Below are 16,601 nucleotides of genomic sequence, written 5' to 3'. Positions count from 1 at the left end.
GGGTTTGATCAGGCCTTTTTTTCTTCTTTTAGCTCAAAAAGCAGGGGAGTTGTTGTTCTTGTTCGGAAGAATTTCCCTTTCAAAATCCTAAAGCAGATAAAAGACGAATCTGGACGATATATCTTGATTAAAGCCCTCATAAATGGAGAGGAATATGGGATTTTAAATTTGTACTGCCCCCCGGCACACCCCTTTAAATTTATAACGGAAGCCTTTTCAAAATTGATGGCTTTTGATGCCCGTCATATAATTATAGGGGGAGACTTTAATTGTATTATGGATCTGGAAATAGACAGGATTCCCAAGAGTACTGCAGGAGTATCTCCCAGATCTAGACAATTGATGGATCTGAACAAAGAATTAGGATTAGTAGATGTATGGAGATGTCTTCATCCACAGGGTAGAGATTTTTCTTTCTACTCTAATCCACATAAATGTTTTCATGAAGCTATTTATATATTACATTTTTCCTATTTGCAGAAAGAATTCCTGGAAAAGCAGTATTATTGTTGCATTATTTTTACATAAGGTATGCAATAACTTAGTGATTTGGTGAATTAATAAGGCATGGTGGACAGAAGCTTTATTTACAATTAACCAGAAACATCATTTTTATGGGTTTCAAATGAAAAGATTCAACTATATATACCTATGTATGCCATTTGTGGTGTTTGTGATATTTTATTTATCTGAAGAAGAAATCCCTCTAACAAAATCAACAGATAGTGTAAGCAATGTTTCTATGATTATACCCTCTCATAAAGGCATTTGTCAAAATAAGAAAGAACCTTCTGAAAACAAAGAAGTAACCTTTGAAAATGAAAAAGTAGCTCATGAAATCTCACACAGAGCCCTTGAAAAAGTACTTTGCCCCCTGTTGGAATATATTAGCTTGAAGCTGATGTCTTTTCTTCAAGTGTGGCTCCAGGCGTACTTCTTGTAGATAACTTTACCACTAGACATCACAGCCATACTTCATCCTGAAATCACCCACTTCTCACTGAAACCCAGTCAAGAAACTGAGATTTTACTTATGTTTGCATATAGGTGTCTATTCTGAGAAATTGAAGTAGTTAAATCGATCGTGCTGATTGATAGGATAATGAGTACAATCTTATTTCTACATTTGATATACTGTTATTATATGATAACTTGCGCTGATGGAAATTGTGCTTTCATGTATTGAAAATTCAGTAGAGTACATGAGTGCCTGATTCCAAATTCCATGACTACATTTTTATTGCAGGCTTGAGCTGACTTGTTTTCTGTTTTTATCCTGTGCAACAATTAACATATGCTCTCTATCCCTCAGTGGTACTTGAAGACTCTTCAGAGAGTCACGTGTGACAAGTACCTCTTAAATTATAGGCCACTTGGATTTCTTAGGTCAGTACAAGGTCGATGGTATTACATTTTTAAAAAAATGCCAGTGGTTTTTGTGTTTTACACAGCTATTGCCAGTTGTATTCCTGGACCCTGTTTACTTAAAAAACAAGCAGATGTTTGCTTCTGCTAGTTCGCAAATTATTTTTCTGTTCCTCTTAGGTCCTGACATTTAAGGAGATAACTTGGCAGATGATCCGAATAGAGGCAGATGCCATCCAGAGCAATGAACATGATATCCTGAGTGCGCCAGTGAGGCTCATCACAAACCAATCCAGGATGAAAGTCAGCTTAAAGCGAAGGGTACAAAAGAGTAATTTTTTATTTTATGTGGATAGAAAGAAATCAATGTCATAATGATGCAGTATTCTGCACACAGAGCACCAAAACAGTAGTAAAGAAAACAACAAATCTGGAGATCACTGCAGGTCAGACAGCATCCATGGAGAGAGAGAGCAAGCTAACGTTTCGAGTCTGTGGAGCAAAAGTTAACTTGCTCTCTTATCTTGGATGTTGTCTGTGATCTCAAGCATTTGTTGTGTTCAGTACAGATTCCAGCATCTGCAGTAATTTGTTCCAGCATAGTGAAGAAATGCACTGAAGTGACTGAGTGACTTTTGGAGTATAACATGCAATTCTGGTGTCCCCTGCCCTGGCTATAGAAAGGATGTTGTGAAACTTGAAAAGGTTCAGAAAAGATTTATGAGGACATTGGGAGGTTTGAGATATAGGGAGAGACTGAATAGGCCAGGACTATTTTTTTCTAGAGCTTCGGAGGCTGAAAGGTGACCTTATTGAAGTTTGTAAAATCATGAGGGCCATGGATAGGCTAAATAGGCAAGGTCTTTATCCCAGGATGGGAGAGTCCAAAACTTAAGGGCACAGGTTTAAGGTGAGAAGGGAAAGGTATAAAAGGGACCTAAGGGGCAATGATTCCTAGCAGAGGGTGGTAAGTGTATGGAATGAGCTGTCAGAATAGGTAGTAGATTACAGCATGTAAAAGGCATTGGGATGGGTATATGAAGAGGAATATGGGCCAAATCCTGGCAAATCAGACTAGATTTATACAGAGTTTCTGGTTGGCATGGGAAAGTTGGATCAAAGTGTCTGTTTCCATGACTGTGATCTAAATATAACGCTACTGTTTAAATTCATCAGACCCTGCAAACCCTCTAATAAAACTGGCTAAATTTGTCATGATATATTTGGAAGAATTTTAGTGATATTTGCGAATGCGTCTCTAAGACGTTCATAGTATGAAAAGACTTGATAGTGGTTGTTTGCCTTGGTATAATGCTGAAGTTTACACCTGCAGCCAGAGGGCATTACAGTATTAATCAAGATTTTTGCTGATTTCACACTTATGTTGTTCCCAGGCTTTCTGATTATCTGTTCAGTGGCATTTAAGATGAAATGTTATGAAAATTTCCAATGCCTTTAGCTTCCATTTTTGTGCCGTCCTCCTGTTTTCTATGTTTTTATGTTTTACCATTTTGAAGCCATTTTAGTCTGAATATCCCAGGTATTAAAATCAGATGATGAAATATGAAAATCAGTGGGGTTTTTTAAACGACTTTGTGACAACGTGTAATCGTACTTTCATCCTTGTGTCTTTTTTTTTCACTGATATTTTCCTACTTCGTCAATGCTCGGAACATTTTTCAGTGGAATGTGTTTGATGCAACTTGATGCATCAGATCTCAGAAATTATAGACTTATGATTTTTATTTTCTTATTTGAACAGCTAAAGGATTGTAATGTGGTGGCATCAAAGCTGGTACTTATTTTGGATGATTTGTTGTGGGTTTTGACTGATTCTCAGTTGAAGGCAATGGCACAGTATTCTAAATCTTTGAGTGAAGCCATAGAAAAGTCTGCACAGCAAAGGAAGAGTATGGCTTCTGAACCAACGCAGGTCTGTATTTAGTTATTTTGTTTTTGATCTTTATTCGTCAGTAGCAAATGTCAATGGTATTAAGCATACATAAATTGCTGACCAAGGCTTGTGATTGGTGCATTAGTAGGAGTAGCAGTGAAAACCTAAGCATGTGCATTTTTAATGGCTTTAAGCCTGACAGGGACCTTGAGTGTGTCATTTGCATTTCTTTCTTGTAAATGTTATAGGTTTAAATTTTAATGTCATTGAATGAAAACCAATGGCAGAATGACAAATGCTCAAGATGAATCTTTTATATTGTAAATATTAATGACTGAGCAATATTGGGAACCAACTGCATCACTTACAGCATTGCATATATCCAGGAGTGTACCAAAGCACGCGATCCTTTAAGGGCTGCCTATTGCCAAAGCTGAGAATAAAATGCTGGTGATTTGTAAGTTGTCTGAGCCCCAAGATAAAATAAATGCCATTACTTCAATCCTAGAATTAAGTTACCAACTAAGATATAATATATTAAGTTAATGTTTTCCTTCAGTTTGTTTCTCAAAACAGTGCAACTGCTGACTGTCTGTCTGAAGAAGACGGCAATGAAATTGCTTGACTTTAATGTTTAGTAGTATTAATGGGTAATAGCTAAGCATGGAGATGCGGTGCTTACTACAGTTACAATGTTAAGTCTTTTTATGTTAGTAATTTAAAACTGGTTAAAATTGTTGAATTAAGAATAAAAACAAATTTAATGAATAGAATGGTTAGGAAATTTGTTGCTGTGATTTTGTTTCTCTCAAAAGTCACACATTTCAAATGTTTTCTGTTGAACAAAGTCGTAAAATAATGTCCTGTTCTGATCAGACCATTTGCAATTACTTCAGTTCTGTTCAGTTATTTCTATTCCTTCTTTTCCCACTTGTCTTTGGTTTTTATATTTTTATGCTTGAAGCAATTCTTTCTTAAAACAAGAAAATTATCGCAACAGGTGGTAAAATAGATGATTCAGTGATGCCAATTTATGTAATTAATGTAGATTCCATGACTTATTTTGTTATTGTTTGACAAGGTATTCTAACTATCTATTCAGTTAAATTTATATTGGCAGGATTAACATAATTGTATAATAATATATAATTTTTAGATAATTAACTAAAAAGCGGAAACTCTAGGGTAGCAATCTCCGGATTACTCCCCATGCTAGCAAGGCTAGGAACGGAGACAGTACAATTGAACACGTTGCTAAAGAATTGGTGTCAGGGTGAGGGCTTCAGATATGTGGATTATTGGGATGCCTTCCAGGGAAGATGGGACCTCTACATGAAGGAGAGTTGAACCTAACTGGAGGGGCTTCAGTATCCTGTATCCTGGCAGGGAGGTTTGACAGTGCCAGTCAGGAAGGTTTAGTGTGGCAGGGAGGTGGGAACCAGAGAGGCAGCTCAGTAAGTATAGAAACTGGGGAAGAGCTTGAATCTAAGACAAATATAGGTCAGAGGAAGAGCAGTCAGGGAGAGGTTGCTGAGCTCAGCGGAACTGGAGGCTTGGACTCTATTTGCTTCAGTGCCGGATTAAATTAGAGCCTGGATTAATGCACGCACTTATAATGTTGTTATTACAGAGACATGACTGAAAGAGGGACAGGATTGGCAGCTTGACATTACAGGATATCCATGTTTTAAATGAGACAAAGAAGGGAGTAAAAGAGGTGGAGGAGTTGCATTACTGGTTATGGAGCATATCACTGTTGAGGAAGGACACCCTGCAGGGATCTTGCAGCAAAACATTATTGTTTGAGCTCAGCAAGAGGAAAGGTGCAATCGTAATGTTGGGCTTGTACTACAGACCTCCAACTGCCAGTGGGAGATAAAGAAAGAGATATGTAGTCAGATTCTGGAAAGATTTGAAAATAACAGGATTGTTGACTGGGACTCCCATGGTGCTGGGAGTTTGGATATGGAGCAATTTATTATCTGTGTCCAGGAGGGTATTTTGAAACAATATGTTAGGGGCCATATTGGACCTGGTCTTGGGAAATAAAGCCTGACCAGGTGATCAAAGTTTTAGTGGGTGAGCATTTTGGGAGTAGTGACCATAATTCCATAAATTTTCGAATCCTTTTGGATAAGGACAAGAGTGGACCTCTGATGAAGGTGTTAAGTTGGAGTAAGGCCAATTACAACTGAATTAGGCAAGAATTAGAAAATGTGGATTGGAAATGGCTATTTGAGGGTAAATCCACATTTGGCATATGTGAGTCTTGTAAGGACCAGTTGATTAGAGTGCAGGACAGGCATGTTCCTGTGAAAATGAAGGATAGGATTTGGGGACGTTAGATGACAGGGGAAATTATCAGCTTAGGTATGCTTCCTTATTTTTAAACTAAGGTCTAGCAGGGTGAAAGAGAATCCCAAGGCATTTTATACATGATAGGAACAAGAGGGTAGCTAGGAAAAGAGTAGCCCCATTTAAGGTAAAAAGGAGCAAGGGTATGAGTGGAGCCAGAGGAAATGGGCAAGCTCCTTATTGAGTACTTTACATCAGTAGTCACCAAAGTGAGGGACATAAGGGGTGTTGAGATTAGGGAAAGGTGTGTGAATACTCTCAGGTGGGTTAGCATAATGAAGGAGGAAGTGTTGTGTGTCTTGAAATATATTAAGATAGATAGATCTACCCCAGGATATTGTGGGATAGCTGGGCCTTTACAGATAGCTTTGGTAAGGTTCCAGAGGACTGGAGAATGGCCAATGTTGTTTTGTTTAAGAAGGGAAAATGGAGATAATCGAAGAATTGCAGGCTGGTGAGCTAGACGTCAGTGGTGGGGAATCTATTGGAGAAGATACGAAGAGACAGGATTTATTCGCATTTGGAGGCGAATGGACTTGTTGGTGAGAGGCAGCATGGTTTTGTGCAGGGAAGGGCACCAATTTGATTGAGTTTTTTGAGGAGGTGATAAGAACGATTGAGACAAGGGCAGTGATTTTGTCTCCGTGGACTTTGGTAAGGCATTTGTTAAGGTGCAACATGGTAGGCTAATACAGAATGCAGAGTTTCATGGAATCTGGGATGAGCTGCCGAGATGGATACAAGACTGGCTTCGTCATAGAGGCCAGAGAGTAATGGTGGAAGAGTGCTTTTTGGAATAGAGATCAGTAACTAGTGGTGTTCCATAGGAATCGATCTTGGAACCTTTGTTGTTTGTAATATATATAAATGATCTGGAGGAAAATGCAGATGGTCTGATTGTGGTCTGCAGATGACATCAAGATCAGTAGAGTTGCAGATAGTAAGGAGGATTGTCAAAGGATACAGTACGATATAGATAGACTGGATTTGGGCAGAGAAATGGCAGATGGAGTTTAATGAGGGCAATTATGGGGTGATGTATTTTGGAAGACCAAATTCAGATGCAAATTATACAATAAATTATACAATACCCTAAGGAGGGTTGACACTGGGATCTGGGCATACAGGTCCACAGGGTTCTGAAAGTGGCAAAGTGCATAAGGTAGTCAAGAAGGCATACAGCATGTTTGCAGCCTTCAGCCAGGGCAAGTAATGTTACAGCTGCACAAAAATTTTGTTAGGCCTGTACAGTTCTGGTCACTACACTACCAGAAGGATGTGGATACTTTGGAGAGGGTGAAGAGAAGGTTTATCAAGATGTTGCCTGGTCTGGAGAGGTGGAATAAACTCAGATTATATTCACAGGAAAAACAGGGACTTAGGGGTGATTTGATAAAGGCCTAAAATTGAGAGGTATAGATGGGGTGGAAAGGCCAACTACAAGAAGGCAGAGGTTCAAGGTGAGAGGGGGAGAACTGCTGGGAACCTTTTTCACACAGCGTGATGAGTAGCTGTAACATACTGCTGCGTTAAAAGAAGACACGTTAGCAATGTTAAAGGCCTATCTTGATTGACACATGATTGGGAGGCAAACAAATGAATACAGAGGAACCTTGATTATCTGAATGCCGATTATCCGAAGGAGATCTCGAGGTCCCGATAGAAACATCACATCAAAGACGTGTTTCCAACAGTCATCTCCAAATGGCTGACCTCCTTTTCTCTCTCTCTCTCTCTCTCTCACACTCTCTCACACTCTCTCACACTCTCTCACACTCTCTCACACTCTCTCACACTCTCTCTCTCTCTCTCTCTCTCTGTCCCTCTCCCTACGCTTACCCTGGAGTTCTACGCAGGGGTGTACCCTACACCCCCCTTCCCCAGATAATCTCTCCAACATTGTCCTGGACAGGGCAAAGGTGGAACCTGTCAAAAAGTTGTGTGGGGGGCTGTGGCTGTGTGTGTGGATGCTGTTTGGAAACTTACCCCACAAAGGCAGTTACAGCACTACAGCAGCAGCAGTATGGTTGGTGTACAGTCCGGTTGCCCCAGAGAGGGGGGACGGACAGGGTGGGGACAGGTGGGGTGCGGTGTTCGAGGGGGGATGTTGGACAGGGTTCTGGGGGCAGTGTTGGGGGCTGGGTCTCGCGCGCTGTGATGCTGCCTTACCTCCTGAATGGGGAACAGACTTTTAAAAACTCCAAGCCCCAGAGGAAAGGCATTTAATCGATTATCCGAACGCAATAGTGCCCGCTCATCTCGTTCGGTTCCCCTGTAGATACCATGCATGGGCAATAAGTAGTGAGTCGAGATAAGGATTAACAATTGGAGGGCCAAAGGACTTGTTCCTGTGCTATATTGTATTCTATATCTTTCCTTGTAGAGTACAACTCCGGTTCCTGTTTCCCAACAAGTTAGAACGACACAGGCTACAGCAGCAGCTGATCAGAATGATGCTCTTGCCAAACTCTTCAATGCCTTTGATGTCAAGGAAACGTCTCACCATTTAATTATTTCTCATTTGGATCTGCACATCTGTGATGACATTTATGTGAAGGAGAAAGGTACTGCATACATTTGTGAACCAAAAGGCTGAAATTATTAGATGGAAACCAGGAATTCTTTTCATGCTCATTGCATTTCTCAGATTTTTTTGCATTTGTGTTTGTATGGAATTTTAGTGCATTTCGTAAAATTTTTGTGTTGCAATGTCAGATTCCATTGAGCTCAGTTTGTGTTATGAAACTCAAACATGGCAAGTGTCATCGAGGTATTAATTGTTGGAAGTATATCGGGAAAATGTTTTTATGAAGAATCTGAAGCGATAGACTCAATTCTTCTTTTTGGAGATGACGTATTTTATTTTGCTATTGTAGGCATCTGAGCATGTATTCCAAATAATAGATTGCAAATGAAATACAGATGAGGATAATAGTTTGTATGTAACTCTGGCTTATTGAATAGATTGTACATCCTCAGTGTGTAAATGTAAATCAGAATAAATTTTACATAAACTTAATTTGGCATTTAATGACTGGTAAGCATCAATGCTGAATTTTACAGCCAGACCAATTAGGCTGCTTCATGTATATTTGCTAGCCACTCATAGGTGAGTTTGTTTTGCAGGATCCATCTTGCTAACCAATCTGAATTCTATAGTGTTCATTCCCAAAGACAATTTGAATCCTTCATTGAGGATGGTATCTTGTTAATTATGGAAATTAATTTTAAAATGCGATGTGAGCAATCATAGCTCATCAGTTTAGGTAAGATGACACTTTCCCTCCTGTCTTCACTGCTCCAAATATAACTGCCCTAAAAATAACTCCAAGTTACAAGAATGTAATTGCAAGCTTTTTGGACCTAATGATTTGCATCATTTGAAAAGCAACCTCCTACCACCGTGAAAATAATGAATTTATCTTTGACAAGTTTATACCCCTTTGTTTCACTATTAAGATTTACATTGAAATAGTAGGATCGCTATGTCTTGCATATACCTGCTGTATACCATTAATTATTATCAATATAGTCTCTTCTTGATTGCTTTCTTTCAAGAACATAAGGTTCGCTCATTCTACTTTAGAACTCAGAACTGACAATAGAAGTCAGTCTCATAGTAGTGTTTGTGATGGAAACTAGAAATGCTATTTGAAATGTCTTTCATCGGTTTGCTTGTTTCCTTTTAATTATGGCTGGATTTACGAAATTGAGTGTGTCGACACCACAAAATTCATTGAAATTTAACAACTAGTTTAATTCATGGGTTGTGTTTGTCACTTTTTTTGGCTTCTTGTGTGTGAAGTATCTAAAACATAACTTTTAAGTGTCAACCTTCTGTTTGGGTTAATTTTGGATTTTATCCAGCTCATTTTATATAATCTCTGCTGCCTCATCAAACTTTCCTGTGAGACAGTTCAATGTATTTAAGACCGTAATGGCATAAATAAGACCAGAAGAGCTCTTGTAAAACAGTGGTAATGTTCCTGTCTCTGAATCAGAAAGTCTGCTCTGCACTGGAGAGATGAAATTCAAATTGGGTAACCGCTTCCCCAGAACACCTATGCGATGTCCAATAAAATGACTCAGAACTTCTAGTTGCTTGCCACTGCAACACGCCATCATGTTCCCATGCTAGTATTTCTGATTCAGGCCTGCTGCAGCACTCCAGTGAACTGTAACATAGACTGAAGGATCAACATCACCTCTTTCGTATAGATAGTGTATAGCCCTCAGCACTCAATATTGAATTTAGAGTGTAACTCCTTCCTTCCTATTTATTACCCATTCCCTCACCCTGCAAAAAAAAAAATTACAGGAACAGGCCCTTCAGCCCTCCAGGCCTACGCAGATCCAGATCCTCTATCTAAATCTGTCACCTATTTTCTAAGGGTCTGTATCCCTCTGCTCCCTGCCCATTAATTTATCTGTCTAGATACATCTTAAATGATGCTATCGTGCCTACCTCTACCATCTTTGCTGGCAACACGTTCGTGGCACCTCCCACCCTCTGAAGAACTTTCCACGTATGTCTCCCTCAAACCTTTCCCCCCTCACCTTTAACTTGCGACCTCTAGTAATTGAGTCCCCCACTTTGGGGGGGGTGGGGGGGAAGCTTCTTACCATCCACCCTGTCAATACCCCTCATGATTTTGCGGAACTCACTCAGGTCTCCCCATAACCTCCGTCTTTCTAATGAAAATAATCCTAATCTACTCAACCTCTCTTCATAGCTCGTGTCCTCCATACCAGGCAACATCCTGTTGAACCTCCTCTACACCATCTCCAAAGCATCCACATTCTTTTAGTAATGTGGCGACCAGAACTGTACGCAGTATTCCAAATGCGACCAAACCAAAATCCTATACAAATGTAACATGACCTGCCAACTCCTGTACTCAATATCCTGTCCGATGAAGGAAAAAATGCCGTGTGCTGCCTTGACCACTGTATCGATCTGTGTTGCCACCTTCAGGGTACAATGGACCTGAACACCCACATCTCTCTGTACATCAATTTTCCCCAGGGCTTTTCCACTTGCGGTATAGTTCACTTTTGAATTGCATCTTCCAAAATGCATCACCTTGCATTTGGCCAGATTGAACTCCATCTGCCATTTCTCTGCCCAACACTCCAATCTATCTATGTTCTGTTTCATTCTCTGACACTCCCCTTCACTATCTGCTCTTCCACCAATCTTAATGTCATCTGCAAACTTGCTAATCAGACCACCTATATCATCTTCCAGATCCTTTATGTATATCACAAACAACAGTGATCCCAGCATTGATCCCTGTGGAACACCACGGGTCACAGTTCTCCATTTTGAGAAACTCCCTTCACTACTATTCTCTGCCTCCTATTGCCCAGCCAGTTCTGTATCCATCTAGCTAGTACTTCCTGGACCCCATGCGACTTCACTTCCTTCATCAGCCTACCATGGAGAACCTTATCAAATGCCTTACTGAAGTGCACGTATATGACATCTACAGTCCTTCCATCATCGTTCGACTTGGTCACTTCCTCAGAGAATTCTATTAAATTGGTAAGACATGACCTTCCCTGCACAAAAATATATTGTCTATCACTGATAAGGCCATTTTCTTCCAAATATAAATAGATCCTATCCTTCAGTATCTTCTCCTGCAGCTTCCCTCCCACTGACGTCAAACTCACCGATCTGTAATTACCTGGATTATCCCTGCTATCCTCCTTAAACAAAGGGATAATATCAGCATTCTGCAGTCCTCTGGGACCTCACCCGTGTTCAAGGATGCTGCAAAGATATCTGTTTAGGCCCAAGCTATTTCCTCTCGCTTTCCTCAGTAAACTGGGATAGATCCCATCCAAACCTGGGGACTTGTCCACCTTAAAAATCATGAGGGGTGTGGATAGGATAAATAGACAAAGTCTTTTCCCTGGGTGGGGGAGTTCAAAACTAGAGGGCATAGGTTAAGAGTGAGGGGGGAAAGATATAAAAGAGACATAAGGGGCATCTTTTTCATGCAGAGGGTGGTACTTTTATAGAATGAGCTGCCAGAGGAAGTGGTGGAGGCTAATGAAGTTGCAACATTTAAAAGGCATCTGGATGGGCATATGAAGGGTTTGGAAGGATATGGACCAGTTGCTGGCAGGTGGGACTAGATTGGGTTGGGATATCTGGTCGGCATGGACGGGTTGGACCGAAGGGTCTATTTCCTCTGTACATCTCTATGACTCGATAATGCCTTTTAGAATACCCATCACTTCCTCCCTCCTAATGCCCACTTGATACAGAGTAATTGAATATCTAACCCTAACCTCAACATCCATCATGTCCCTCTCCTTGGTGAAGGTTGCTCCCAGCACAGTCAAAGCACTTTCCATTATTCACACTTAATATTAGCACCATTGAGCATTTGTCTTCCTCCCAGTTTATTCTAAGTAGTCCCTTTGTTTGCTTTTTTCCCCCATCTGTCAGCACTGTCACCATGTATTCTTCTCACTCTTTTCTCCAACACCCTGTCATTATCATAAATACTACCATTTCTCAGCTACTTGCAGTTCTGGCAAATGGTCACTAGTCTCACAGTATTGTTATTTTTCTCTCTACAGATCCTGTCAGAACTGCTGAATTTCTCTAGCACTTGGTTTAGTTTGAGTCAGAAGGCCTGGGTTCAAATTCCACTTGTTTCAGAAATATGTTAAGGCACATCTGGACAAGTTGATTTAAAAGAAACTCTTGTTTGGGAGGTGTTGGTCCAGTGATAATGTCACTGGACTAGTAATGCAGAGTCTTGAATGCTCTGGGGATATGGGTTCAAATACCACCAGGGCTGATGGTGACATTTAAATTCTAAGGAACATTTAAATTCAATGTTAAGTGTCCTTACCTCTGGGCTAGAAAACCTGAATTTGAGTCCCACCTGCTCCAGAGGTGTGTCATAACTTGCCTGACCAGGTTGATTTAAAAATATCTGAGCAACCAACCCAATATCGCACCAACCCAGTAAGATCATGGTTGAACCACCAGCTCATAGTCTTGATTGTTCTCCATATCTCTCTTTTTTTACCCTTGATATCCAACGATCTATTAATTTCTGTCTTAATGATGCTCCTTGACTGAGTACCCACAGGCATCTTAGAAAGAGAATTCTAAAGATTCATTAAACTAAATGGAGTAATATCTCATCAGTTCTAAATATCTGACAGTTTATCCTGAAACTATCCATTCTAGCTCTTGAGTCTCCAAAATGGGAAATAACCTCTCAGCATCCACTTCTCAAGCCTGTCAAGAATTTTGTTTGCTGTATAGTTTCTCATTTTTCTAAATTTCAAAGTTGGCCTAATCCAATTATTTTAGTCCTAAATCCAAATCAGAAATATCTTGCCCAATAAAATCCTTGTCTATAACCAGGATTTACTTCAACTTCCCACCAGATTAAGCTTGTTTAATGGCCTTTTAGACAGAATGTTATCAAAGACTTCCTGGACATCCGTTGTTTCCAATTACTGATATTTAGTCAAACACATATAACTATGCAGGTAAAGCTGACCCTTTGTCAAAATTGGAATCCCAAAGTCTAGAGTTTAGTAGATGTGGGTGAATTGTTTGCTTGCTCACTAATTGATGGAGAGGATCGCAGTTAAAGAAAATAAAATATGATTCTAATATTGTTCTTCTAAATTTTCTGATATAGTTCCAGTAATTTTTATTTTTGAACATTTATTTACAGGATTTCCAAAACAAATCACAGGTGGAGCCATGCAGTTGTCTTTTACGCAGATTACAGTGGATTATTATCCTTATCACAGAGCAGGTATATTATTAAAATGCAATGAAACTTCTAAAGTGTTAATTTTCAAATCTCTGCTTGATATCATTGCACCACCTCTCTTCAACCACTTCTACATCTTAATGTTTATGTGTCTGCCTTGTCTCTCGAACACACTCCCTCAGCTCCTCCTGTATTGGTAACCCCTTTGAAAGCACATTCAAAACTGAAAGCTTATTTTTTTCAGCCCTGCTTTGTCATTTTCCTAATAATTACCATTATTGTTGCTTATATCTAATTCTCCAATAACAAACATTTGCATTTACATTGCACTTTTAGTCCAGAAAAATATTCTAAGGCACCTAGCTGAAGCATCAATTAACTTGACAATCAGCATTAGCAACGTGATTAAAGGCTTAGACAAAATGATGGATTTTAAATAATACTTAGAGGAAAGCTATTTAAGGAGAGGACTCTAGAACTTGGAACTAGTTAGTTAAAGGCATGCTGGCGAATAGCAGATGGAGTGAAGGGCACATGCGATACATAGGCTTCAGAAGTTTATTGGAATCAGGGAGGTGAAGGAAGCCATAACTGATTTTAAACATGATGAAAATTTTTAACTTGAAGCAATGGGGATAGCAAGAGCTAATGTAGATCAGCTAACTTGAGTAATGGATACACAGGGCTTGGCATGGATTTGGATTCAGGTACTGGAGTATCAAGTAATGCTTAAGGGTTGGGTTTGAAGATGGAAAGTGAGCAGGGTGAAAATTTGTGTCGTTTAGTGTGTATTGCCAGAAGCACACATGCCAGTTCAAAATCTGAGGTAGCAGCAATATTATGGAGGTGGAAATAAGCAACCTATGTAGTGAAAAGCATTTTGGATCAGAAGTTCAATTTTATGCCATGCAAGATGTGAAGATTGCAAACATCATTGACCAGGTGATTGATGGTAATAGTTGACATAGTTGGGAATAATGGTTGAAGAAGTTCACAATGTCTACCAGTGGGGACCTCAGAGCAATGACAATTAACAGCCATACCAACTCACTGCTCCCCAACCCGAAAAGGAATGTGATATTTTGTGGTTTGGGCAAGAAAGGTAATGTTGAAGCCTTTGATATATAAAAAATAATAGATGAGACGTGAAGTTCCTGGTTTGACCACATGTTTTGTAAAATAATGTGCAGGAGACAGCTGCCAGCATTGGATGTATTATAATGAATCAACAAAAACGAGATCAATGTGGGCAAAGGAGTTACTGAACGAATTCAAATCCAATGTTGAAATGCTAAAACAAGCAGTGAAGGATTACACGAAAACAAAACCTCCTTCACCTCCGCAGATATTAATAGGTAGGTGCATCTTTTATTCTTTAAAGGCAAATTTTTCTAATATTGTGAGGGGAAGTGGTCTGAACATGCTGACAGTTAATATAGATAGTTCCAGTTATCTATGCCAAATATTGATTCAAGTTATAATTTGCAGTGCTGACCATGATAGATTTAGGACAAAATAGACACAAGATTTGTATGTGTCTATCTGTATATGGTAAGCATGCTTTGCTGAAGACAAAGTTCCGAGCAATACTTAATTAAAAGCCTTTCTCTTAAATATGCTCTCAGATGTATTTGTATAACAAAAGAACCACTTCACACTTCTCTCACTGTCAAACATGAGATCCAAACTTTGACTTGGCAAAATCAACAAAAATACTTTGCTATTTCTGCTTATTAAATTTTCCTTCCTTGATTTGCCTTGCACCATAAAGTGCTAGAAAATAGCCCAAAAAAAAACAATTGGAACCAAAATGACTTACAGAATTGTAAGGTCTTTCATGTTCTTTAGGTTCCATGCTGAAGAGAAAATGTTAAAAAAGCAAAATTTTTACCAGCCATGTTTTCTAATTGTGACCATGTAAACATTTTGTTACTTTTATGTCTCTACTTATTTGAGGTAATGCCTGACAGATATTTGCTTGCCAGAGGAACTTTCAAACATTTTAATTGTAAATGATCTATATTTGTCCTACTTATAGAACATTTAGAGCAAAAACAATTTATCAGAGCAAAAATAATTTCATAGACCAATTGCTGTGACTTAACAAGTTGAATATTTATTGAGTCATCATCATAAAGCATGAAACAGACACTTCCGTTAAACTAGTTCACATCAACCATGTTCCCAAACTAAACTGGTCTCATCTGCCTGCGTTTGACCTAAATCTCTCCAAACATTGCCTTTTCATGTACTTATCCAATATCTCTTAAACATTATAACTCTACCTATATCCACCACTTCGTCTGGCAGTTCATTCCACACACTAATTGCTCTCTGTGTAAAACAAAAAATGCTCCTTTGGTCCTTTTTAAATATTTGTCCTCGCACTTTGAAAATATGTCCCCCAGTTTTGAACTTCCCCACCTTAGGGAAAAGGCCTCTGGTAATCACCTTGTCAATGCCCCTCAAGGTTTCATCAACCTCAATAAGGTCACACCTCAACCTTCTACCCTTCAGTGAAAAACATCTCCGTCTATCCAGCCTATTTTTGTAACTCAAACCCTCTGTTCCTGTAAACATCCTAGTAAATCTTTTCTGAATTCTCTCCAGTTTCGTAATATCCTTCCTGTAATAAGGTGAACAGAGCTGGACACCTATTCTGGAAGAGGCTTCACCAATGTTCTGTACAACCTCAACATGATTTCCCCATTCCTTTATTCAGAGGTCTGAGCAATGAAGGCAAACGTACTAAACACCTTCTTAACCACCTTGTCTACTTGCAATGCAAATTTCATGAATTATGTACCTGAACCCCTAGGTCCCTCCTCTGCAGGCCCTACCAAGAATTGTGTAAATCCAACCTTTACTTATTTTACCAAAATACAATACCTCACATTTATCCAAATTAAACTCCATCTGCCACTCCACGGCTTTTGGTCTACATGTTCTTTCATGTCCATACTTTGAATTTATTGCAGAGACCACTCTCAAACAAAAACCTGTAACAACAGGTAAAGAACAAATGTCAAAAGGAGCCAGTCTTGCAACTACTCCACCTTCAACTAATCAACAGCCAAAGACAAAATTGTTGTCCAGTTGTTTTGTATTCAGAGTGGAAGATTTAAATATTTATCAGGTGAGAACAAGATGTCTTGGAGCTTGAACTTATTCAAAGTATGTAATATCTGTAATATGTGACTAGGATTTAACATAAAAACAAATCCAGCAAG

At 39.3% G+C, this 16,601-nt stretch overlaps 1 protein-coding gene across 3 annotated transcripts in view; it reads left to right on the top strand.

The window, feature by feature from the left end:
- uhrf1bp1l (UHRF1 binding protein 1-like) overlaps positions 1-16,601 on the top strand; it is a 147,638-nt gene that overhangs the window by 60,903 nt on the left and 70,134 nt on the right. For all 3 annotated transcript variants that reach the window (XM_043713651.1, XM_043713653.1, XM_043713654.1), the window contains exons 6-11: positions 1,546-1,686; positions 3,128-3,298; positions 7,998-8,178; positions 13,330-13,413; positions 14,562-14,726; positions 16,350-16,507. In XM_043713651.1, coding sequence (XP_043569586.1) covers positions 1,546-1,686; positions 3,128-3,298; positions 7,998-8,178; positions 13,330-13,413; positions 14,562-14,726; positions 16,350-16,507 — 900 coding nt within the window. The remainder of the gene's footprint in view (positions 1-1,545; positions 1,687-3,127; positions 3,299-7,997; positions 8,179-13,329; positions 13,414-14,561; positions 14,727-16,349; positions 16,508-16,601) is intronic.

Source organism: Chiloscyllium plagiosum, chromosome 23, assembly GCF_004010195.1.
Source record: "Chiloscyllium plagiosum isolate BGI_BamShark_2017 chromosome 23, ASM401019v2, whole genome shotgun sequence".
Lineage (NCBI taxonomy): Eukaryota > Metazoa > Chordata > Chondrichthyes > Orectolobiformes > Hemiscylliidae > Chiloscyllium > Chiloscyllium plagiosum.
This window is presented reverse-complemented; position numbering and strand designations above follow the sequence as displayed.